This window comes from Neolamprologus multifasciatus, chromosome 15, assembly GCF_963576455.1.
Source record: "Neolamprologus multifasciatus chromosome 15, fNeoMul1.2, whole genome shotgun sequence".
Classification (NCBI taxonomy): Eukaryota; Metazoa; Chordata; class Actinopteri; order Cichliformes; family Cichlidae; genus Neolamprologus; species Neolamprologus multifasciatus.
Genome location: NC_140453.1, coordinates 11,378,459 through 11,402,785, shown reverse-complemented (window position 1 = coordinate 11,402,785; position 24,327 = coordinate 11,378,459). Strand labels below are relative to the sequence as shown.

The following is a 24,327-nucleotide window of genomic DNA, read 5'->3' as shown; positions in this document are numbered from 1 at the left end:
TCGCTTCATGTAAGACAGGTTGACAGGCACAAAATACTATTTTTGCACCAACACGTTATTTCCAAAGTGCTATTGGCTGAAAACCTGGCATATCTCAACACGCTGTGCAGTGTGTCTATTTAAAAAAAAAAAAAAAATCTGATGAAGCTGGACAATTAGAGGACAAATGAATAAGTGACAGGCCTAAAAGAAACGATCTATATAAAATGAGCATTATCTGAAAGTCGCGTCCTTATGAAATCCAGCAAAGACACGAAAGAGGACCTGAGAGATGGATCTGGCCCCTAATCCAACTGCTGTTCGCTGAAGCCTCATCAAAAAGGATCTCAGTGGAAGGGTGGCTGTCAAGAAGCTATTTTTAAGGAAGAGGAACGGGGAGAAAAGGCTGAGGCATGCAAACTTCATAGGTTTTGGACTGGAAATAAGTGGCAACAGGTCTTGTAGAGTGATGAATCTAAATTCAAGTCAAATCGCTGACAGTATGAAATCAGGAAAGAGATACAAAAGAGTGTCTACAGTCATCTTTAAAACATGTTAGAGGATCTTTCATGATTCTGATCTACTTTTCAACCAGTAATATTGGGGATATTTTCAAACTGTATGAAATAATGACTGTAGAAAAGTACATTCAGGTTTTGAACCACTGTACAATGCCATCTGAAAAGTATCCAATTGCTAACAGGTTCTTTTTTTAGAAGGATCTATGACAATGATCCCAAACACATTGTCAGTATAGTAAAAGTATACCTGAATAGAAAAACCCAACATGGAACACTATCAGTCATGGTTTGGCCTCCTCAGAGCCGGGATCTTAACATTATTGAAGGCGTGTGGGATCATTTTGATAGAGTAAAAGCAGCTGACAAAGAAGAGCTGTAAATGCCCTTCTAGAATGCTGGAGAACTATTCCTGAAGACTAGTTACACAAATTAGAAAAACAGCGCTTGCTTTTTTTTTCTTGGCAAATAAGCAGATACGAATAGTGGATAAACTTGCTCACATGGCTAACTGACCATTACATATGTCAGTAGTGTACCTTATATCTGGAATGGATCACGTCTGTGCTGAAATCACACCTCTCTGTGTCAAACAGAGCACTGTAAAAGTCCTAGAAAGGTCTTTTGTTGGGGCCCATGAGAAAAGTCGCATGCTTCAGTTGACCACAGTCGCATACTGTGTAGGGCTCTCACCCCCCCCCCCCCCCCCCCCCCCCCCCGGAAATATTTTATGACATGGTCTCAGTTTTGACAAGGCTTTCCAAAAAGCTATTACAAGAACCAAACTTTTTCTGCACTATAAGTCTCTTATTCCATTTCATCATTTCGCTGTGCACTGCTGTTACATCTACCTCCGTCTCGTCATTCTTTGAAAAGCCTTTATGTTTCTCTCTTCTTCTCTCTTCTGCCCCTCACTTCAGTGTGAGACTTAGCACCACACAGGGGTGCTTTATGCAGTCTGTTTGTTCTGCAGGACCAAGCGTCAGCTCTATCCCGGCCTTGCTGGTGAGCGAAGTCTGATGAGAAATGCTGCTACTGCGAGAGATAGACAGCTACTAGATATTAGATCTGAGACTCGAGCGGTTCTGTGCCTGTGCGCGAATGCTTGACAGACGTACGCCGACACACATGGACACACAAATTGTTATTATTAAAGTGCTGTCATAGCTTATAGAAATATAAAGAGGAATGCATGTATCTCTCGCCATCGCTGAAAAGAAGATGATTTTTTTTTCACAGCTGGATGAATTTCTTAGCCAGCACATCTGTCAGGAAGCAATAAAGCACCATCGCACTCCCTATCCTATATACTTTTTAATCGTTAGATCCATCAGGTATCATTTTAGATAAGTCATGAATGAGTTCCTAATTCTCATTAACAATCAGATAAGTACATATGTACTCGTATCTAGGGACTGCTGTAACAGTGTGTGTGTACGTGCATGAGTGCGCTTCCTGGTGGAATCTGTATGCTTTTCTCTGTTGAAGGCACTTTGCAAAGATCATTGGAAAACCCCTAGATTTCAAATATTGCAATTCATGTTCTTCTGCTGACCTCCAGAAAGGGCTCACAAACTGATTAGGTAATAATTTCTTCCTGTTCACTGTCTCTCACTCCACCCCTCTTGATCCTCCCTCCTGACTTTCTTTTCATTTCCTGTGTGCTGTATAGTATAACACCTGCTTTTCCTGAATCTGTTTTGTGCCACACAACGAAATGTAATAAATCACAAACTCTCTCTCTCATTCCTCCTTTATATAGCTTTTTTTTCTTACCCTTTCTCTTACATCCCATTCTAGCATTTTCCTATTTTTCCATCCAGAACTTTATCCAACCCCCCAAACACCCCCACAGGGCACGTGGCAGAAGGCGATTTACATAGCACACCACAGACATTCATGGATTTTTGTCTGAGAGCTTGCATGCTCTGTTTTTCTCCTTACAGGGTTTAAGAGACCATAATATGATATGTGGTTGAAGAGAGTACATTGACGTTTGGGAAAATGCACATTTGCTTTCTTGCCAAGAGTTGGATAAGAAAATCGATACCACTGTTGTGTTTATGCGTGAGCTTCAGCCAGTGGCTGACTTGCTTAGCTTATCATAAAACAGGAAACAGTGACAGGAAATAGGAAAACAGCTAGTCCGGCTCTGTCAAACGATAATAAAATCTGTTGATCTGCATCTCTAAATCTACTAAGTGAGATTCAGATGGACTAAAAGTGTTTGGGGCTTTTTTCACCCTTGATTAAAGCAAGGCCTTCTGTTTCCCATTGCTTTCACGCTATACATTAATCTAAACTAACTGTTTCCTGGCTCAAATTCAGACTTCCCGTAACTTACAGACTGGGAACTTGTAATAGTTTTCGTATCGTTGAATGTGACAGTTTAATTTTCCCTGCATTTTTGAGTCAATCTTCTCGAGCATTGTTCAGACACTTTTCCTGATTCTCTTTCATATCCTTTCAAGCTAACTGTTCTGTGCATCTATAAATCTTCAAGGCTTTCTTGGTGGCTACACGCACATCCAAGCATAAAACCTAAAGCAAACAGATAGCCGGCACTCTGTGAAAACACACCCAGTAGGAGAAAATTCTTCAGGTTTAGACTCATGAGCCATTTTTGAAATTCTGTGCGACACTTACATGTATGAAGCAAAGTTCCTTGGCATTTATAAGCAACTGTTTATCTGGCTTAAGGCTGCTTTTCTAGTTTGATCAGTGGCTATGTGGGAACCTTTCATGACTAACAGCATGACATGCCAAGAAAAACAGAAAAAACACTAGATGTTTTTATTATGTACAGGAAGGCATAAGTACGCACCCAGCTCTTTGTCTTTTGACATGTTTATCTATGCTATGCCTCAAACATGATTCAGAAGCATCACCACTGATCCCAAAAATATGTGTGTAGGATGTTTAAAGCTTCAGCAGCTGCATGATTGCAATAACGTATGCGTATATTTAAAAAAGTGTGTTAATGAAAAATATTCAAGGGGACCAATTATGCCCCTCATTCCAGCTTCTACCTTTATTCTTTATCAGAGCAGTTATGCATGATTCATAGTGCAAAATATTCCTTTTTCATCTTTTGAAGGCTTGTACTATCTGAAAGAAGCTGTCTTAGCACCTTTTATTGTCTGGTAATTTTTCCTTTAAGCCAACGTAATTTTGATTGGTTCCTCCTTATAAACAGAAGATTTGAACCGCAGGTGGGTGAAGCTACTGAAACAAATGATTATAACAGTCTGAAGCCCGAGCTGTTGTCTCACAGAAATAACTTGGTCATGTGCAAGCCTGAAACTTTGACCATGTTTAATATGAGCATTCCAGCAGTGTGCATGTAAGAAAATGAAGAAGAGCTTAAGACTCATAACTGGTTGTTCACAAAAATTCACTTTTTCTGTTTTGTTTTTTGGTTATGTTTCCCACATATCACCAGGAAAACCATTATCGGCGCAGGGAGATACAAGATAAGCATAGCAGCAGGCCACCAAGCCACAAACAAGCAGTTGCATGTTGGGGAAAAAATGTGCTCTTTTTTTCAAAAACTGTTTTAGCTTGGTCTAGGCTCAAGGCCAAGGGAGCTGTATTGTAAACAAACAATTAAAGCAGGGTGTTTTTGTGTCTTTTCGTAGCTTCAAGCAGAACCTTGTGTCCCCAGAGAAAATGCTGTGGTAAATTTAAAGAGTAAAAATTATGATCTTGCCGAAAAACACTGTAATAAAGCAAACGAAACAAGGTCTTTTTTGCTTGAATAGTACAAGAAAAAGCAACTGTTTTTTTTTTTTTTTTCTGTTTCCGGAATAACAAAGCCCTAATTTCACAGTTACAGTGAAAACGCATAGTTAGTAACAGTTTTGTTTTTAACTATAAAAAGACCAGTTTGAAGCCAGATGCTAGACAAAACCATGTGTATTTATAGGACCTTAATGCTCACAACAAGGCAATTGTTTAATTGAGTAATGAAACTATGATCTTTCAGTCATTTCCAGCTGTGTATCGCTCAGTTGTCACCAGTTTTGTGTTGGTGTAGCAGTGGGGAACAGCCCTTTGTGCAAGATGCATTTCCACATCTGGTGTGTGTTTATGAGTCTAAGCTGGTGCAAAGTAACAAAGGGTGAGTAGTTACCCTGCTTGTGGTTGGCTTTTAATAGGATAGTTGGTGTTGTTGCTGTTGTACATATGGGTGTACCAATATTTGTATCTAAAAATGTTAAGAAAGTTGAAGGACTTTTAAGACATTTTCATTACCAACTAATATGCAGTTCAGTCCAATATATAATATATATATGACTCAAATAGTGATTGAGTTATGGAGAGAGGAACATCTTCACTTTTCACCATGATAGTGATCCAAAACACACTGCCAATGCAGTAAAAGCAAAGCTGAATGAAGAAAAAACACAGAATGGATGAGTATCAGTCATGGATTGGCCTCCACACAGTCTAGACCAGCAGTCCCCAACCCCAAACGGACCGGTTTATGTCTGTGGGCCGGACTTTAAGGTGTCGTGGATAAATACAACAAAATAAAACCAGTACCAATACCAAAAAAAGAAGATTTATTAATAACACAAGGGAAAAGACCCAGGGAAACTGAGTTAACGATAAAGAAATAACGCTAAAAAACTATAAAAACCCTGAAAACCATGATTTTCACACCTGAGCCTCAACTCTCGCGGCCCGGTGCCAAACGACTCACGGACTGGTCCATGGCCCAGGGTTGGGGACCGCTGGTCAAGACCTCAACATTATCGAAGCAGTGTGGGATCATCTTGACAGGGAATGAAATAAAAGTCAGTCAAAATCTAAAAAGAAGAGCTTTTCAAGAAGCCTGAGGAACTATTCCTGGAGAGTACTCAAAAGATGGCAAAAAAGCTTCCCCTAGAGCAGGGGTCCCCAATCCCAGTCCACGAGGGCCGGTGTCCCTGCAGGTTTTAGATCTCACCCTGGGTCAACACACCTGAATCACATGATTAGTTCATTACCAGGCCTCTGGAGAACTTCAAGACATGTTGAGAAGGTAATTTATCCATTTAAATCCACTGTGATGGATCAAGGACACATCTAAAACCTGCAGAGACACCGGCCCTCGTGGACTGGGATTGGGGACCCCTGCCCTAGAGAGTTCAGGCTATATTGAAGCACAAAGCGGATCATTCCAAATATTGACTTTCAAGCTCTCTAGAATTTTACAGTCTTGTATACTGCATTTCCATTTATATTTGCACATTTCAATAAATTGCTGCAACTCTTTCCCATTTTCCTGGCAAAATATTTAAAATAAAAGAAATGCACTATATATTTATATATAGCTTTTGTTCACATCTGTAGTCTTACACCAACAACTATGTTTTTATATGATGCCCCCCTTGGCTCCAATGGCTATTTTTGTTCAATTAACCAATCTAGAAGTCAGACTTAAAAGGTCCCCTCCATTTGACTTCTTTTGTAGGGTTATGTGGAAAAAATCACTGGTCAGTCAAAGTGGCCCCCAGCAGGCTCTTTATCCATAAGGACAGGGTAGCAAGACATCTGGTGTCGTGCCTACATGACTGCAAGAGGAGAAAAGGTATGTACAAACTGCACAAGCACGAGTGCCCTTTAATAAGAATTATCCAAAATTGGCTGACAAAGCATTCAGATTATGAGAAATCCTCGAGCGCATCACATCTGTGACACGCCAGTACTTTGTGTCTCTTGCCGTTGCGCAAATACTGACATCACCCACAGAAAATCCCAGAGAAAGAAGAACATTGCTCCTCGCATCACTTCTTCACTAGCTGATGAGGATGATTACGCTGCTGACTTTGACTGTGTGGCGTCAGACTTGTCCAATTTTCTACTTCACGCTTCATTTCTTCATTTCAAAGCCACCTCATTTCGAAGCGCGTTCAGCGCTCGTAAACTCTGTGACAGCCTGCCGGATAGACTAAGGTCTCACACGGTCATGATGCATACCTAAGAAAAATATTTCAATTCGTTTACTCATAACAGGCAGATGGAGAGCAGTCTTTGCTGTGGGCTGTGAAATTTGGTTCTGAAAGGGCAGCCCAAAAAAAAAAAAAAAAGAAAAACCGATTTAAAATACAAGAGTGCAGCAGCAACGTGGCTTTGGGGCTCTAAGAAGTGAATGCATATCTGCTCATCGCTTTGCTTGATTAAATTGTCTCACTTGATCGGATGACTGCTTCTAGTCCTCTCCAAGTTTGGAGACATGAACTGGCCTGCTGGGGGTCCCGTAAATCAATTGATTTTGACAACTGTAAAATCTACTGATGATAGTTTGGGAGAAACAGCTCAAAGTGTATTATTTGTAACGTCAATTTTAGCTGCACTAATGTGCTGATCAACCATCCAGACATCAGAGAAGCACGACCGTAAGAGTTGTGATCTTCAGTTTAAAAACCAGTTATCATCTCTGTCAATTATACTCCTCGTTTTTATTATTAATTATTGAGTCAGATGTCTTTGTTCTGTGTTTAACATAAATCACTGGAAATGATTCAGCTTTACCTCTTCTTGTTCTGTAAATTATCCGTTTTATTTTGGGCTTTCTTGGCATTCCCAGCTGCACAGCCACTAAAGTCAACACTGCTTTGCTGGGTCACCAATTTACTGGTACTTCCCTGTCATACAATATACATGGTGGCAACCACTGGTGCCTGCAAATCATATACCAACAGTCATGCTGAACGCTCCCATCCCCTGCACATCTGCATGCCCATGTATATGTTCTTACTATATTTCAGCAACCAAAATTTTAAGGGAGCATCAAGTCCACAAATTAGGCTGCCGACCAGGGTTTGGTCTTTGGGCACTTGGAATAACAGAGCAGTGGCTCTGCCTTTCTATTTATATCACAAACTTGTCTGATCATTGTTGATTCTCAAGTGACTGTGGGATTGAGCTGAAGCAGGGCGAGGTGGGTGGAGACCCTGACCCTCAGCTTAGCTTCCTCCTGTAATTAGCGACATGGGTCGTGATTCTCGTCTTAATGGAGAGCGACTCCCACATGTCGGATCAAAGGGTCGGGTGACCGCACACCCTCATTTCACAAGCAAACACACATAGAAAAGCCTGTACTGTATCTAACTCCTGCACACTGACTTTGTTTGCCTGGGCAGACAATAGTAACACAAGTGTTTAGTGAGGGCTGTAACAATAGACGTGTGGAGAATCTAACTGGGTGTGTTTTTACACAGATCGGTCAGGCTGGAGTTATGTCACTTTTGACTGGACCGAGGAACATCATGTGATCTCTGTATCTAACAGTCCTGCATTTTCTTTTCTCTGCTTGAGTTTCAGCACGCCGACACCTTTAATAGTCATTTCCGTCTGGTATAGAGAAACTACAGCAGGATGTGGTTACACATGAAAGAGCTTAGTCTTCACAACATGGGGAACCTGTAATCTGGTTTCGCACACTTGTAGAACATTCCATGGCAGCAGCTCTGTAACCTTCCATCAGCGCTTTCAGTCGCGTCCCACAGCAAAGCTAGAGGACTCTTAACTCCAACCCTGTGCCTGTCCTTTTGGCCTTGCTCTCAGCAGCCATTCCTGTGTGGTTTCCCGCTCCCACCTCTGCCTATTCTGGGACGTGTTCTTTCCTAAGCTCTACTTAGCCATGCTGCCAGCTTCGCAAAGCAAATGAAATGGTCTACGCTCTAAATACATGTTTATAAAATTCCCAAACTTACTGTAGCATTCCTGGAGCAGGCCAACAACAACGGAAAATTCCAGAGTCTGAAGGACTGATTCTGGGCTTTGTTGACAGAATACAATCCTAAAGACCAAAATTTCCTTCAAACGCTTTTTTCCTCCAGCTATGTTGGCGTTCCACCTGTGTGTTTTGTAGTACCTGACCTCCAAATGTCTGTTCACATCTTAGATTTTTATTTTGTTTGCTTAGGAATTTGAATACAGAGGTCTATACTTGTGCCTGTTTTAGCTGCGGGCGCGACAATAAAGCCAGTCTTAGCTTTGTTGTTTGAAGTAATCACGATAGTGTTCTCTTTTAGAACAAGAAACATCAGACGGATGCACTTTTACCTTTTCTTCTTTTCTTTTTTTATAGCTGAACTTTTGATTTAACAACAAGTGACTTTTTTTCTTCCACTGAAGAAAAACAAATCAGTTCAGCTAATGAGGTGACTAATTGATGTGCATGGTCACTTGGTTTAAGAAGTTCCCGAACAGGGGCAGCTGCTGGCCTGATGTGTGTGTGTGTGTGTGTGTGTGTGTGTGTGTGTGTGTGTGTGTGTGTGCTTGTATTAAAATGTAACTGAATACTTTATTGTTAATAAATGGCTCCATTGTTGTTTTGGTTTGAGTTTTAGACATTAATATTCTTAAACTTCTTGAAGATTGTGAGGCTGGGCTGTGATTCCCCTCAACACAATTCCATTACTCTTATTAGTTCTTGTCGGCTTCTTAATCAGTGCAGAAAACAGCATCTTGTGCATTAATGAATTTCACATTTTCTTTGCCGCATCAATCCTGTTGCATACTATCTCAGCTTGAAGCTGTACAATACTTACTTTTTTCTTTTTTTTTAAGTTATTGGGGACAAAATCTTTTGAAAATCTGTTTTGGGAGACGATGTAACAGTAATTTACAGAATGCTGGCATCCCCGCATGGCACAGTTCCCTCTAGGCCATTTAGGCTCTGTTGTTTTATTGGTTTTGTGCATTTTTAAATTAGCTTTGCACTTGTGAGTATAATATGTTTCAGACTGCTGCTTTATGCTGCCCATGATGTGGTATTGATTAATTGGAGTTGGAAATAGTAATGCAGCTGTTCTTAACAACAAGTCCATGGATCTTGTGACTCAGTAATCCAATTAACCATTTAGCTACATACCAATGCAAACCCACACTCCATTAGTTTCCTTGTCAATCAGCCATTGACACAAACACACACACGAACTCACAAAATACAACCATTAACCTGACGATATGCTCAAATGTGAGATTAGTTTAGATTAAATTTGTAAATTTGCTCTTCCTCTAACCTAATAGTTTCTCAACTTGACCTTTCTTGACCCATGTGTCATCAGGACCCACATTCAGCCTTTAGCCTAACAAAAGCTGTCAGAGCAACTTCACTGATCTTTGAAATCTATGGCCCTGGAGTTTTCCTCATGTTAGTGATGGGATTGTTGATTTTAAATCAAACTATTGATCCACAAATTCCCTTACGAGCATGGGAGAAATCATAAGAGACATAACAGCAGCACTGCATATTGTTTCCAATTAACTTGCATTCCTTTTGCTATTTTTTAAAGGACATTCCTTTATGGGCTGTTTTGGGCTACATGTGTTAAGTCATTCTTATCAGATTATTTAGTGGAAAAGAATTATGTCCAGGGCAGTCATAAAAAGTCAGTTTGGGAATTAAAATACTTATAACTCAAGTCCCATTAGACTGTCATTGTTGTCTCTGATATTTGGCATAGGCTCACAGCACAATCAGGTCAATGAGTACAGTTCCCTGTACAGTGGCTCTTTAAGTTGATTTTCTTCTCTCTGTGGGCGGTGGGGGCGGAGGGCAGCTGTCAGCTTTTACAAGCCTCGTACCCTGGAAAAAATTAGTTCCGATCCTCTATCCAAAACGCTAATGAGAAGCACACACAGGAGGCAGTGAGGGGTTGGAGGTCGCAGTGGTGGCAGGTGGGGGGGGGGGGGGGGGGTGGTTGTCTATGATGGATGACAGAGGAAGGAACAGAGTCTGTCTGCGTCTCTGCATCCTCACCCTGCCGTGACCTGAAGTGCCTCGGAGTAGAGGTGCAAATGTGTGCTTGCCGCTGCATTCCTCAGGAAAACTGTGCAATGCCACGAAAGCGCTACAAAGACGGATGAAAAGATAGAACGAGACTAAGAAACACCTGAGGGTGAGCATAGTGCAGCTGTATTTATACATCCAGTGCCTGATGAATTAATGAGCCGCGACATCAAACTGAATCCAAGCAAGTCTTATATATAGTAACTACTGTGGGTGTGTGTGTGTGTGTGTGAGAAAGCGAGACAGTCAGGCAGATTTTATGTCAGTGTAAGACTAATTACCCAAAGCTTACACACCACTATCTAAAGTGTAAACAGTATTTACAAAGCTATGAACTTCCAGCAGAGTAACATCTACAAGCATGTGCCAAGTGGGAAACTTTGGCCTGAAATAAAACAACGTGTGTGTTCACGCCTCATTTCTTTCTTCTTCTGGATCACATTTCAGAGACAAAAGGAGAGATTGTTCTGTTATGTAATATTTCCTCAGTTTATTACTTTACTCAGACTCCACCCATGCACGCTCGCCAGCTTGTCTTTTCCCTTTCTTTCTTGCAGTCTAACTGCTGTAAATGTGATGGGCAGCCTTTGTGTCTAAACAGGCGGTGAAAGAAAAGGTCGCTGTCATAGGCTTGGGCATGCATTTGGAGCGTGGGCCGAAAGACTGGCACAGATCCTCAGTGTAGGAACAGCCTTCAATGAACACCATTATTCCCACAAGAAACCGCTTCATAGTGTTCCATAAACAGCTACGAATGGAGCTACTTCAACTAGAGCTCTCGTCACAACACCTTCACCTTTAACACTGAAGAGCCATGTGTGGTTTCGACGAATGATGTAGAGTTAGGTCGAGCTGCGCCGTGTGATGCAGGCTCTCACATGGTTAGATGCGGCAGAGTTTTGAAGCATTTCGGTGGAGGAAGTGGTTAAAGGAAGAAGGGTTTAAAAGACAGGCGATCGCATCAGTAAAACATGTCAGTGGAAACTAAAATGTGATGATTGATGTCACTGATTTCGGACTTTTTGTGTTCATGATAGCGATATTTCAGTGTGTTGATGATCAATATTTGCTGCAATGGGTTAGTGGCATTACATGCAATTTTTTCTCCTTGTTACTATTACCTTTCTACAATTTTCACACAACAACTATGACTTCTGAGAAGTCTTTCACTGCCTGAAAAACTCCAAACGGCCAAAAATAAACATACAGAGTCATAAAAGGGAGAAAGTTCAAACATTCACAGCATAGCTGGGAAACATATGAACCCTTGGGTCTGCTGGCATCAGCAAAAACTAATTAGAGCCTGTAGTTTGCAAACCTGGAAACCAGTCAGTGACAAAAATCGAGGCACGCGATAGGACCGCTTTGATCAACTCAACTCCAGAATGGTTTCAGTATATGCACGAGCCTAGGAAGAGAATCGATGATAACAAAAAATGTAGAGAAACTCTGGAATGACCTTAATAAAAAAGAAACATCCGATATCAGATCGAAGAATGTGGCTGAACTAAAGTATTCGTGTAGACAATACAGCTCAGGTGTTTTTCTATTTTGATATAAATGAGTCATTTTTACCCTCGTGTTATTTATTGGTTAGTTTACTTCTTATTTCGTTATAAAATGTAATCTCTCCATATATATATATAATATGATGTTTTCAGTATTTCAACTTGGATACTTGCTTTTGCAGGTGGATCCACGTATCTGGATGATCACGGACAGCCTGCTCCAAGAGTGAGTCACTGTTATCATGTCTCAGTGTCACTGTGCTTCTTCTCCTGTTTTGTCTAATTTTCCTTTTCTTTTTTTTTTTTTGTCCTGCATTCTCACCTCCCCATCTCCTCACAGTTGCAGTTAAGTGCAGTTAGGATAATGGTTTGGTCTGTGCAAGGGAGCTGCGTGCAAACGCACTCGAAATACCAGCTAGACCTGGCTTCAGTGCTACAGTAATGCTTTGAACGCAGTCTCTCTCGTACACAGAGTGCTGACACAGGGGCCTTGTCTTCATCCAGCTGCATGTCTACAGGACTATCTCTCCTCTGTGCTCCCTTTTTCTCTCCTTGCCAACTTGTTTCTGTCTCCGTCGGCCCCTTGTTTATTATCTGCTTCTATAGTCAATCACCTCATTTTCACCTCATTGAATCCCTTTCTTAATTGCTTTATTCACTTTTTAGTTAAAGCAGTCACTGGTGTTTATATTGCCGGGCACAGGATTTATTGCATTGCTAACGTGAGGCTTTATCAAGTATGTTTACAAGGTTTGCTTGTGGCCGATCTGAGCAGCTGTTGGGATTTAGTTAGATCACATCTGGCCTTTGTGAGTTGTGTGTTTCAAACTCGTTTTGGCCACTCAGACAAACCTGGCAGCTGCTGTGTTTGTTTCGTAAAGAGAACAGTGGGGTCTTATTTACAGTACGTGAAACAAACTGTGGCTGACTGGAACACAGTGGAAATATTGTCGTAATTTCCTTTATGCAGTTTTATTTTTTAACACGGTACTGTTATCTGAAAGAAACTTACTTAGAGCAAGACCCCACAAGTATTCTTAGTCTCTAAACTGCATAGTGCAGAGTTGATGTCAAGCTTTCAATATCATATAGGATATTGCAGAAAATGAATTTCAAGTAGGCGTAATAAAGTACAAATTGTTTCCACAAGTTTCTCCTGAAGAATGAATGGAGTTAGACAGCTTAAATTTGTCCCGAGGCATCTTATTATAATATTTATTATGCAAACACAGAAGTCTGGAATTCATTTGACATAGAAAAGTGTGAAAAGGGGGAATATTTTTAGCTTTTGAAAACAACAAGAGATCATTTAAGAATTGAATCTGTTACTTTATGTCTAAGTATATTACCAGATATTATTAAATATCATTAAAGATGTGTACTGTGTCTATAACTAACTTGATATCACAATTTTGCTCACTTTCTAGTTGTAGGTGTTTTACAACAATAAAATCTAAAGCATAGACTGTACATAAAAGATGAACGTCTCTGGTTTAACGTCCCGTGTTGTTTTTCTGCCAATGATGGTGTTCTTGGTAGCTTGGTTATCACGGTGCAGCTTTAAACCGTGTGGATGCATCATAGACACAGACACCCACTCGGTAGACTGTTCATACATTGATTTAACAGAAGTAGACGAGTGGAGGTGACGCCCAGAACAGTTGTTGAAGTCCAGTCGGCAAACTCGATTTGAACACAGAGTTTCAGCAAGCAAGTTACAGTGCTTAAACAATTTATTACCCCACCATATCATTATATTTTTAATGCTAAAATATAATTATTGTTGGTTTCAAATTTACTGTTTTCCAAAAGAGCAGAAATAAATTTGGGATGCCAAAATTATAATTATTTACTTGCATTCCTAAACAGAAAAATTAGTTTTAGTGGTTGAATAATACGCTTAATTAATTTCTGACTTCTCAGAGAAGTTTAGTGTGGCAGCTCCAGTGTGGTTATATACTTAATATAAAAATTCATCACTTGTACAGTTTGGAAGTAAATTAGGTATAGAGGCTAAAACTGTTTTGTCCCAGGCAAAGTTTTTTTTTGTTTTTTTTTTTTTAACTTAATTCTCAATTAAGAAGAATAGTACTACTTTTCTTTGTATAGTACACTTTGCGTGAATTAGCAGTATAGAAATTTAATAACGATATAATTTCAACATTTATTTGATTAGCATCATTTTGGAAAGCTATTTCATTATTTCATCTTTGACCACTAAAAGCTATTAAATTGCTCTAACTGCATATAAGTATAGGACACTTCTTTCTTGTTTTTTTAGGCTTCATTATCATTATCATTACTATTATTTTCTTAATTTGGCGGTGGGTTATTTCTAAAGTTCCCACCAAGTTCCTAGATTTTTCACTCGGGCTCTGATTTCAAATTAGATGACAGTTGCCATGTGCAACCACTGTAGCAGCTTTGATAACTAAATACAGCCTCCAGATATATAAACTAGGTTGAGTAGTCTGCGCATCTGGAGGCACAGACTAGTGATTATATGTTATTTGCTTGCATTGACTGATTCCATATCTTCTGTCATCTCTTCCCAGACAGATGATGCAAATGCCATGTCAGTGGCAAGCAGTACATGAGCCTCATCTCTCATTATCGTTTTTAACATCCCACTAGAGTTACAGTTGATCTGCACCTTCAGCAGAGGTCTGACATTCCGTGGCATGCGTGTGCAGAAGGTCGAGCTTTGGGTAAATGTGGGGAAAGATTAGAAATCGAGTTGAGAGCTCAGCATGAATGAGGGTGTGTGGAAAAACCACGCAGCTCTCAGAATAGAGTTATGAGCCTTTGTGTGTGCAAGCACTACAAGAATGTCCTCTCTACAATTTTTGCACATGTGTGAAATGTATATCCATCACTTTATGAAACACACTTTGCAGCACTTTTCAATGTAATTCCATAGTTTATTTAATCGTTAGAATTGTTAGGAGAAGCCATCTGCCCTTAAGCTTTGATGAATTTGTTATTGTATAGATTTTTTTTTTTTTTTGGGGGGGGGGGGGGGGGGGCTCAGATGTATGCTAGAGGGGACCTCATTATGCTCCATCAAACACAACATGGTGCTTATGAACTTCTGCTGTGGAAGTGCAAAAATGGCATGTTTACTGAAAAGCATAATCTCTTGTTGACACTATTTTAATTGAATTCAATTTTATTTGCATAGCATCGCAAAAATAGTTCCCTCAAGGCCTTGAGAGGTACTGCAGTCTGTCTAGTACCTTTACCCCTTGACTGAAGAATCCCGAAATGATGATCTACTCAAATAACACATAATACAACACATAAGCAACAACGTTAATTACATCACATATGCCCATACATTGACGATAAAGACAAATGTTTCAGTGATAGGCCTATTCTACTATTCTTCATCCCCCTTTATAAGAGGAACCAATAACCAAAGCTAAACTCCAGCATCACATGGAACCCTGTTGCTTATAGAGGCATATTAATTAAACTAGAAAACTTGAAGCATAATCCTAAAGGGCCGTTCAGCACAAGTATCTTATATTAATTTCTCTTACTATCTGAGTTATTATTTATCGGGCTTCCACAGCTTTCTTTTGTCCTGGTTCCCTCCTCCAAAGGCAGATGGCTGCACCTTCCTGAGCCTTGTTCTGCCAGATGCTTCTTCCTGTTATAAAATGGAGCTTTTCCTCCCTACTGTTGCCATGTGCTTGCTCAGAGTCGGTCATCTGATTGTTAAGGTCTTCTCTGTATTAATGTAGGGTCATAACCTTTTGATATAAAACGCCTTTAGGCAACTGTTGTTGTGATTCGGCATTATATGATTAAAACTGAATTGAATTATTTTTGTCTCATTTGTTAAGGCACAAATCAAGTCTGTTCATTTCAACTAATGTAAAGCATTAGTGGTGCTTATTTAGATACTTTGATTGAAACTCCACTTTTACTGCTACTGAGGGCAGTAAGACTCCCTTTCTCCTCTTTTGGATGAGAGTGAAGAAGAATGGATTGGTCAGTATTAAGAGGAAGTTGCTGAGAATGTCGACTGCACCGTAACACTAATTGCCACCCCTCACTTAGCGATAAATGAGCTGTTGATACTAAGGAGCACTGAACCCAAATCAGCCAACTGGGACATTTTCTCAAACTTCCTGTTAGATGATTGACGATTGAGAAAAATTACCGCTAATCACATTCATATCAGAGATGGCCAGTCCAGCCATGAGAAACTCATAATAATTTATGTGTGTTTTTTGAACTAATGACACATTTCAAACTGTGCAAAAGAAAAAGAAACTCGATACTTTTTTTTTGTGTGAACGTGTGGGAAGAATTGTGGAATAGCAAGTAAGAGAGGGGAAAAAGGAGAATAGAAAAGTGGACTGCTCATCTCCGAGTCTGCTTGATATAAGCTAGAGATTTAAAAAAAAACCCATAACAACATGAATATCAACAGGAAAAAGTGTCATTCTCTAACATGATGGGAAACAGCATGGTTACATAATACTTTCTGACAGAATCTTTACTGGCAGACCCTGTGGACATTTCTCCCAGCGTGTATCAGAAACCAAGCTCTACAGAGTGGGAACAACAATAGCACAAGCTGAAAGCTTGCCCTTTCTGTGTTGTCAGTGCCAGCGGGAGATTTGGACTTTTGAAGGCATGTCTGCTGTTATTCCTGTTAGTCAGCAGCAGGATGTTAGAAGTCTGACAGTCATTTGTCATGATATGCTGTCCTGTGAAACACTGAATGTATTTCAGCCTGTAGTTACTTGGCAAACACTGTGGAAAGTTGAACTGCTTTCCAAGAGATCTATTTCCTGTCAGCTCAAAAACTTTTCCCAAATGTAATGATGTCGCTCTTTTTCTTTCTTTTTTTTTCATATTTTTATTAGAATAACAAACTTTTCTTGTTGGGTAATAAAAAACAATCTCTAAACTTGCATAATTTTATCCTAACTGAAGCTATGTGTTCATTCTTTCAGTTCTTAACTCTTTATCTGAGGGCGTGTTCTCATGTATTTGCATCAAACTTATTCACTTGCTAATGAAATCCAGGAACAGGCTTTGATTCTGGGACGTATATGCGGGAAGTGATATTGATACGGTGGTGTCATCTTTCTCTTCTGGCCCTCTCATCATTTCCTTCTCCCTCCTTGAACGCGTCAACATCAGTCCTATTGTTTTCTCTGCTTTTTACACTGAATTCTGGCAAATAGTCCGAGAGGCCTTCACTGTTTGTACGGATTCTGTGCTGGGGTGGGGCTGCTCTTAGCGGAGAATCAGAAAAATAAGGCTTTGTGTGTGTGTCAGGGAGGGGAGGGGGGTGTTCTCACTGATAAATTTTCTCAGAGTGCTTTCATTCTTTAGGGGCCACTTGTGTAAGCCTTGTGAACTCTTAGAGATAAATGCCAAATTAGTGCATTCTTGCTGACCTTTTGCTTAAATGTGTTTCATATTTAAATTACACAACCGCGATAACCTTCCAATGTAAATCATTAGTCAATTTCTTGGAAATGAAATAGACTGGTATTGACAGTTTTAAGTTTGTGAATCATGGATGAGCTAATTGGTGAGTCATGTGTGAACTTCCAAGTGATTTCTCTTCCACAGAACTTAAGTTCTGTGGAGGAGCTTAAGGGGAGAACAGTGAAGCACTGTATACTCATACTAGGTCTTTGTGTCTGTTATTTTTACTGTACAATTAATGTGTTGTCAGGGCAGTTTAGTTCAGCTCTAGAGAGAGCAGATTATAACTAGAGGTCAAAGTTAAGACACAAAGTTACAAGAGAATGTCGTAAGAATTTAATACATTTCCTCATTTCCCTTTTTCTGCTTTTTTCACAATATTTTTTCATTAGCTGCTTTTTTATAGCCAAATAGCACAGAGTAAATGCACATTTCACTTATCAACAGTGAAAGTAAAATACAGAATACATGTGTGCGTTGCTGTCCTCGCAGGTACTCCCGTTCCCAAGCCAGGTGATCTATAATCGTGTGGGAAAGTGCGGCAGCCGGACGGTGGTCATCTTACTGAGGTTACTCGCTGAGAAACACCAGTTCAACCTGGTCTCCTCTGACATCCACAACAAAACACGCCTCACTAAGCATGAACAGGTAAGATAGCCCAGATCGCGCTGTGGTCCAGTGATGCATGAATTTAAAAGACTGGTAGAAGATTATGCAGAAGATCTAACATGTGATTACACATTATATTGTGGAACAAGAGAAAGAACCAAAAAACTGAACAGAAACAAAAGAGAAAGCACAAAATATAGAAAACTCTATCTTTTTCGTATTATATTTTGTGTGTGTACATGTTTAGATGTTAAGACATCTTTGTGAGGACAGAACATTGTCATACTACTATACTTGTGGGGACCAACAGTCATTTAAGGGGACAATATGCTCTTCCCAAGAGTTTGAAGGCATTTCTGAGGCTCAAAATGTGGTTTTAGTGTCAGGGTTACAATGAGGTTAAGGATAGGTTTAGGTTGAAGGTTGGGATTAGGCATTCATTTTTGATGATTAGGGTTATGGTAAGCGGTTAGGGAAAGCATTATGGCAATGAGATGTCCTCGCTAAGATATGAAAACGAGTGTGTGTGTGTGTGGGTGTATACAATTCAGAATAGTTGAAAATAATGTTGAAAATCTCTTTGGGGTCCTGGAAGCTCTAAATAAGTCTACGTTCAGTGAATGCCCCAAACAATATCCTAGTTCATCCTAAAAAATCATTTGCAGTTCAGCTATGAAAAAAAGTCCTTTTAATAGTTCATCAAAAGAAGAAAAAAGAGGCACAAGGCTTTAAAATCTGCCAGCTGCTCTTCAGAGCAGTAGATGCAAGCTTAGTACCAAAAATAAGGTTCACCGAAGCACTAAATCTCACATGTAAAATAATACAACAAGTGTACTGTAGAAGCCATCACACAAAAAGATAGCCGAATTATCAAAAGTCTACATCAGAGTCCCTTAATAGCTGTTTTGGATCATTTAAAACAAGCTAAACTTAGTTTGCCATGGAAATGTAGCTTTTTTTCTTCTCTTCCCTTTCACTTGGACAATTTAATCGCCCTGGAAAATATGGAGAAAAAAAAGACGCTAAAAAATAATTTCTTTCATGTGAGGGTTTGTGGTCTTCAAATCCGTCAACTTTAAACTGTTTCCTAACTCATTCATCATTTGTTTTTATATGAGTGTAGTTAAACAGGTCTAAATCATTTCACTGTTAAACAGCCAGATGATATTGTCACATCCTTCGAGTAGCGGCGTTTGTCCCCCAGGTGAAGCTAAAGCAACTATGCATTGTTCAAATAATTGTGTGGTCAGTGTCAAATTTACAGCAGCGGTTTATTCAGTGCTTGTTTTTGTAGTTATTGTGAGAAAAAGACTGAAGGATCATGAATCTTCTTTTATTATTTCCTGGAATATCTTGAGGACATGAGCATTGGGTTTACAGAGGAAAAACTGCGTTCCTTTAAAAATACCACAGCGTTTTAAGACGCAGTGCTCAGACATGCTAGTAAGAATAAGAGTGAAAATGCTAAGGTGTATAAATAATGCCCTTTCTTAAATCTTTTTCTAACTGATATATGCAGTACTGTGCAAAAGTCTTGATCCACCCATCATTTCTATAGATTTTGCTAGCAAATTTGGAAAATTTGAAGTTTTTGCAGCTTTCTAAGGGAAAAACAGAGTATGTACAATTCTGAAAATCAGTATTTGGTTGACAACCTTCATCCTTCAATAGACCCTGAACTCTCTTAGGCAAACTTTCTTGTAATTTCTGTAAATAGTCTTCAGGAATAGTTCTCCAGGCTTTTTCAAGGACCTTCAAAGCTCTTCTTTAGATGTTGGCTGCCTTTTGTTCCATTTCCTGTCAAGATGATCCCACACTGCTCTAATATTGTTGAGGTCTAGGCTCTGAGGAGGTCAATCTATAACTGTGTTTTTCTATCTAGGTATGGTTTTAATAAACTGGGAGTGTGATTGGGATAATTGAATCTATTTGCAGTGAGTCCTCCAAGTGAAAGGATGAGCCATCATTGCTCAAAAAAATACAGCTAACTTATTGAAAGTGTTTTACCCTAATGATGCTCGCGGTCCAAGATCAGGAAAATCAAATTATTATTATTCTAGTCTGATCCCACTATAGCATCAGTATCCTTTCCACTTGCCCATTCAGCAAGGTTAATCTTTGAGCAGCAATGAGCCTCTACCTTCAAGAACATAGTTCATGGCATCGTTTTCAGCACCATCCTTTCATTACTTCCACAGTTAGCACCAGGATGCCAGTTTCCGTTTCTTCTATCTTACTTGATTACTCTGCTCCAACTTCTAGGACCAGGTTGCCAAATCTTTCTCCATCCCCACAGTTGACCATTCTCCTGGGTTGCGTTTAGCCTTGATAAAACATAGCAACGAGATGCTATCGTATACAAGTATTGCCTCAAATGGGATTACGGTGGTCTGTGGCGTACTCTGTCATTTAATACAGCAAGGTGTATTACTGCTGACTGGGTACACTTGTGACAATCATTCCTCATAGTTCAATCAAGAAACTATAGGAAACTGATGCAAATGAAATTGCTCTTAAGTGCCCTTGGCTCATCTTTGGCACCAGGATGCCAGTTGATGTCCCATCATTTCAAGTCTCTTTGGGGCTGCGTTCAAAGAATCCGCATTCTCTGCACCAGCTGGTCTTGTTCCTTTTCTTGCAATAACAAATACATATATGCAGGGAAAACAGATAGATCAAGCATTCCATCTATTAATGACAAGCCAGTGTTGCGCTATGTTTTTGTACAGCAGGGTTTACATGCATGCTGTGTTAAGTTAAACATCCAGTGCTTGTCAAACCCATTAAACACTCTTTACTCTCTAAACCATTCCTGTCAGAAACCACTGACGACATTTACAAATTAAAAATCTTCTGTACCTCTCTCTGGCACATCAGTCTCACTATATGGCTTTTAAGTGTTGGCAAACTTCAGTCACTGATTAATTAACAATCCAACCTGCTTCTTCATCAACTTTCTTAGTATAAGTTGCCAGATCTAAATACTGCTTATTGCATTTTTATCATCTGGCTACATTTTAGCTCCCCATACTGGTTGCTATGTCCTTGAACTGCTGAGAGCCAATTCTCCCTTCTACTGATGCCAGCTCTATAAAGTCTGGTAGTGGATCCACATCGATAAAAACAAAAAGTGACAACATCCTCCAAGTTCCTCAAGCCATGGCAGGCACCATCTAATTCTTACTCCGTGAAACTCAGCAGCATCAGTCTGATAGTCCTCCTCACAAAACGTTCTTCTTACCCTTTCCTGCCCCAATTTGCTCCCTCTTCTGGCACTTGATACTAGCCCTGTGCATCATCTTTCTTGACCAGTCATTCATTGCCACTCTCTCGCTGCATCGTTTACACCCTTGCTTATCAGCATAATTACCCATGACAGCTCCTCTAAATCACAAATGTGCCTTCGGTGACCCCGCTTGTGAGTTTAAATGGTATCTTCTTTTAGGAACTTGACATTTAAGATGTCCTCCAACACAAATTAACTCTACACAGATGCCACTCCTTTCACTGGTATTGGGGGGTTTTGCAGGAACTCCAAAGAAGAACCAGTAAGAATTCAAAGAATCGGTCAATATCACTAAACTCTTTCTTGTCAGTTCTTAGCTGCTTTTAAATCTGTTCTGTAGTAACTGCAGCTCTGCTTTGAAGACATAAAGCAAATTGATAAATCCATTTTCATTCATGCAGACAACCTAGCCTTGGTAGAAATATCTATGTGAAGAAGAACTGCCATCTTTGCTTTTATCTAATGGACCTAAATTGTCAAACTTTCAACAGCTGTCCTGAATTTTCATTGTTGCTACTTCATCTCCTATGCCCATCTTTTCCTGTGCATTAAAATAGCAAATGTTACAGTAAATGTTGTCTTATTGGCATCAATATCATATAAATTAGACACCATTTCAACCATGTCTACTCATCACAAGCCTTCAGCACCAAATGCATCTTTATCGCTGTCCATCGTTAACTTCTCATCTCCTCTCCCGCAGCATCAAACTTTATTCAAAATATGCTTGCAATCATCCATCATGTATGCATCAATTATGCTCCTGGGGGTGGGGGTCTCCTTTGGGAGCTGCCAGTCCTCACCTTTGTGTGGTCTTACTTCTCTCTTCTTTGTATTGTGGGTTGGAGTTATTTAGAATTATTGTATCATATACCAGTCACATGTACTTTTTAGATTTCACTTTTTCAGTAATGCAATGCTCTTTTCAGCCATCTGGGCAAAAAAGAAAATTTAATCATGTGTTTGTGTGGGAGTGCTGCAGCAGTGACTCACATTTGCAGCCTTCTTTCGAAGTAAGGTACTGCTAACCACTTGTGAATGGTCAGCAGACACTAAATATATATAACCATTACTGACCAAACTGATGTAAATATTACACTAATATTGAAACAGTTACTTGTTTGCCCATTCATCAATCTCTGAATGCTGGCTGCACAGACAGTGGCAGAACACGGTTAGTCTCATTAATTCACAGGGTATAAAACATCTTTTTAGAAAGACTGTGCACATTCCGGTGTCTAAGCAAGGGGTAAGTCTGTGCTTGTGTTTGTGTGTTCTTCTCGCATGTGTACTTCTGTGTTGACTTACGCAGATCCAGACACATGTCACCTAAGTTTAGAAATGCTGGTCTCATCAGTTGTGGTTCTGGCTCTGGACTGCAGTTTTGGATGGGTTTCCTGCTGGCACTCCCAGTAGTGCTTTAATGGGTTTGACCAGGGTCGATGCCTTGTTTGCTGATTACCAAAAGTGATGGTGCCATGTTTGTCTGGAACTTTGCAAAGCTGCTATGAGCTTTGAGGCACACAGTATCGTGAACTATCTGTGCACCAGAACAGGCTTAGTGAAAGAGATTTGTGGCATTTCCTGAATAATAATTATAAAAAATAAACGTAAGACCTTTAAAAAACAAGGAGAAAAATTCTTTACCATCCATTTGTCTGCCATCGAAGTCATGATTCCTACCACTGTCTGGCCAAAGATAAGAGTGAGTACCTTACCACACTTACTGATTATTTAGGCTTATAATAAGTTGATTGTGATATAAAGGCAAACTGAACCCAGGGCAGCAGTCAAATCTTTCTGTGGTTCCCCCTTCGTTTCCCCTGATGAGCCCTGTGAGGACACCACCAGAGCTGTGGGGAGGAGGTAGTAGGGGCTCAGAGGGTTGCAGGTATGCCTGGAATCTCAGACCGTCCTCTACTTTCTTTCTGGTGAATGAAAGTGAGGTCTGGCCAGACAGACCAAAGGGGTGGGGCTGAAAAACACACAAACACAGCAAACGTGCGAAATGCATTCAGTGTCTGCATGTTAACCTGGGCGCGGGGGTGTTAACATCAGGGGAAAATGTTTTTTAAAATGTACGTTTATATGCATAATTCAGGTAAAGTAATAAATGCTGTAGAGTAGCTTAATAAATTCCACAGTGCTAATGAAACTCTTACATTTTTTTACTTTTCTAGCAGGAGAGATCCACAGAAGGGGAAGCAGAGTGAGTGGAAAGGTACTGAGTTTATAGAAAAGAGGGGGGTGAAGCCCAAATCTGATTGGGGCATCAGATTAACCACATCAACAAGTATACATATTACTGTTGCTATCCAAATAGTAAGTCTATGACATAACAGCTGCCTGTATGTAGTTTTTTAAGTGCAGGTCATTCAAACTGTTACTTAACTGATCGGTTCATTTGACAGACAGCATTTTAAATAAAGACCGAAACTGTAACGACAGGGAACATGACCGTTATAAGTAAGATTTGAGAATCGGCCCCAGTTACAGACGTGTTGAGAGTATTAAGAAACTGTTTACGCCAATTACGGTAATCTTTATTCTGCGACAATGACAATACTTTACGTCTTAAAGTGAAACCCAACTTACCAAGATTTACTTTTCACTTGTATTTTAAGATTTACTCTTGACGTCATGGATCATGGGAAACGGAAAGAAGGAAAAGTAACGCATTAAAGCAGCTTTAACAAACACAAACACTGGAGTCCCGAACTTTTCTTAGCCTTACCTGATGGATGTGAGGAAAGGGCCTCTGCACCTTTCTGCAGGTCATGTATTTAAAAAAAAGGCTTGAAAGAAATTTCATGTAATCGACCTTTCTTTGCCTTGCATTTAGTTTGCTGCTGCTGCTGGTAACCTCTGAAATAACTATGCTTGGTCTCTCCTGGCGCTTGTTGATGGACAAACAAACTCATCACTGAGGGCGTTTTGGCTCATTGACATCTAGCCGCTGCTTTAAATGTAACCTGGAAGCCAAGATTAAAAAAGAAACTTTCCAACTTGTTAAGGATTTGCCTGCAGCGACATTTTGTTAATGTGCCCATTATTCCCTTGTAATGCATAATTCACCTCCCCTGTCCTTCTGCTGTGCAGTAGTGGAGAATTTTAAATGTGCCAAGTTGGTGTCCTCTTCTCCTGCTGCAGATTTATAGATTTTCGTTTTCTTCTGCAAAGACTGTG

At 39.9% G+C, this 24,327-nt stretch overlaps 1 protein-coding gene across 2 annotated transcripts in view; it reads left to right on the top strand.

Moving 5' to 3' along the window:
- usta (uronyl 2-sulfotransferase a) overlaps positions 1 to 24,327 on the top strand; it is a 56,968-nt gene that overhangs the window by 18,146 nt on the left and 14,495 nt on the right. The window contains exons 2-4 of one of the 2 annotated variants that reach the window (XM_085132846.1): positions 5,956 to 6,072; positions 11,975 to 12,018; positions 17,739 to 17,894. In XM_085132846.1, coding sequence (XP_084988972.1) covers positions 5,956 to 6,072; positions 11,975 to 12,018; positions 17,739 to 17,894 — 317 coding nt within the window. The remainder of the gene's footprint in view (positions 1 to 5,955; positions 6,073 to 11,974; positions 12,019 to 17,738; positions 17,895 to 24,327) is intronic. The other variant, XM_085132847.1, reaches the window with a different exon arrangement.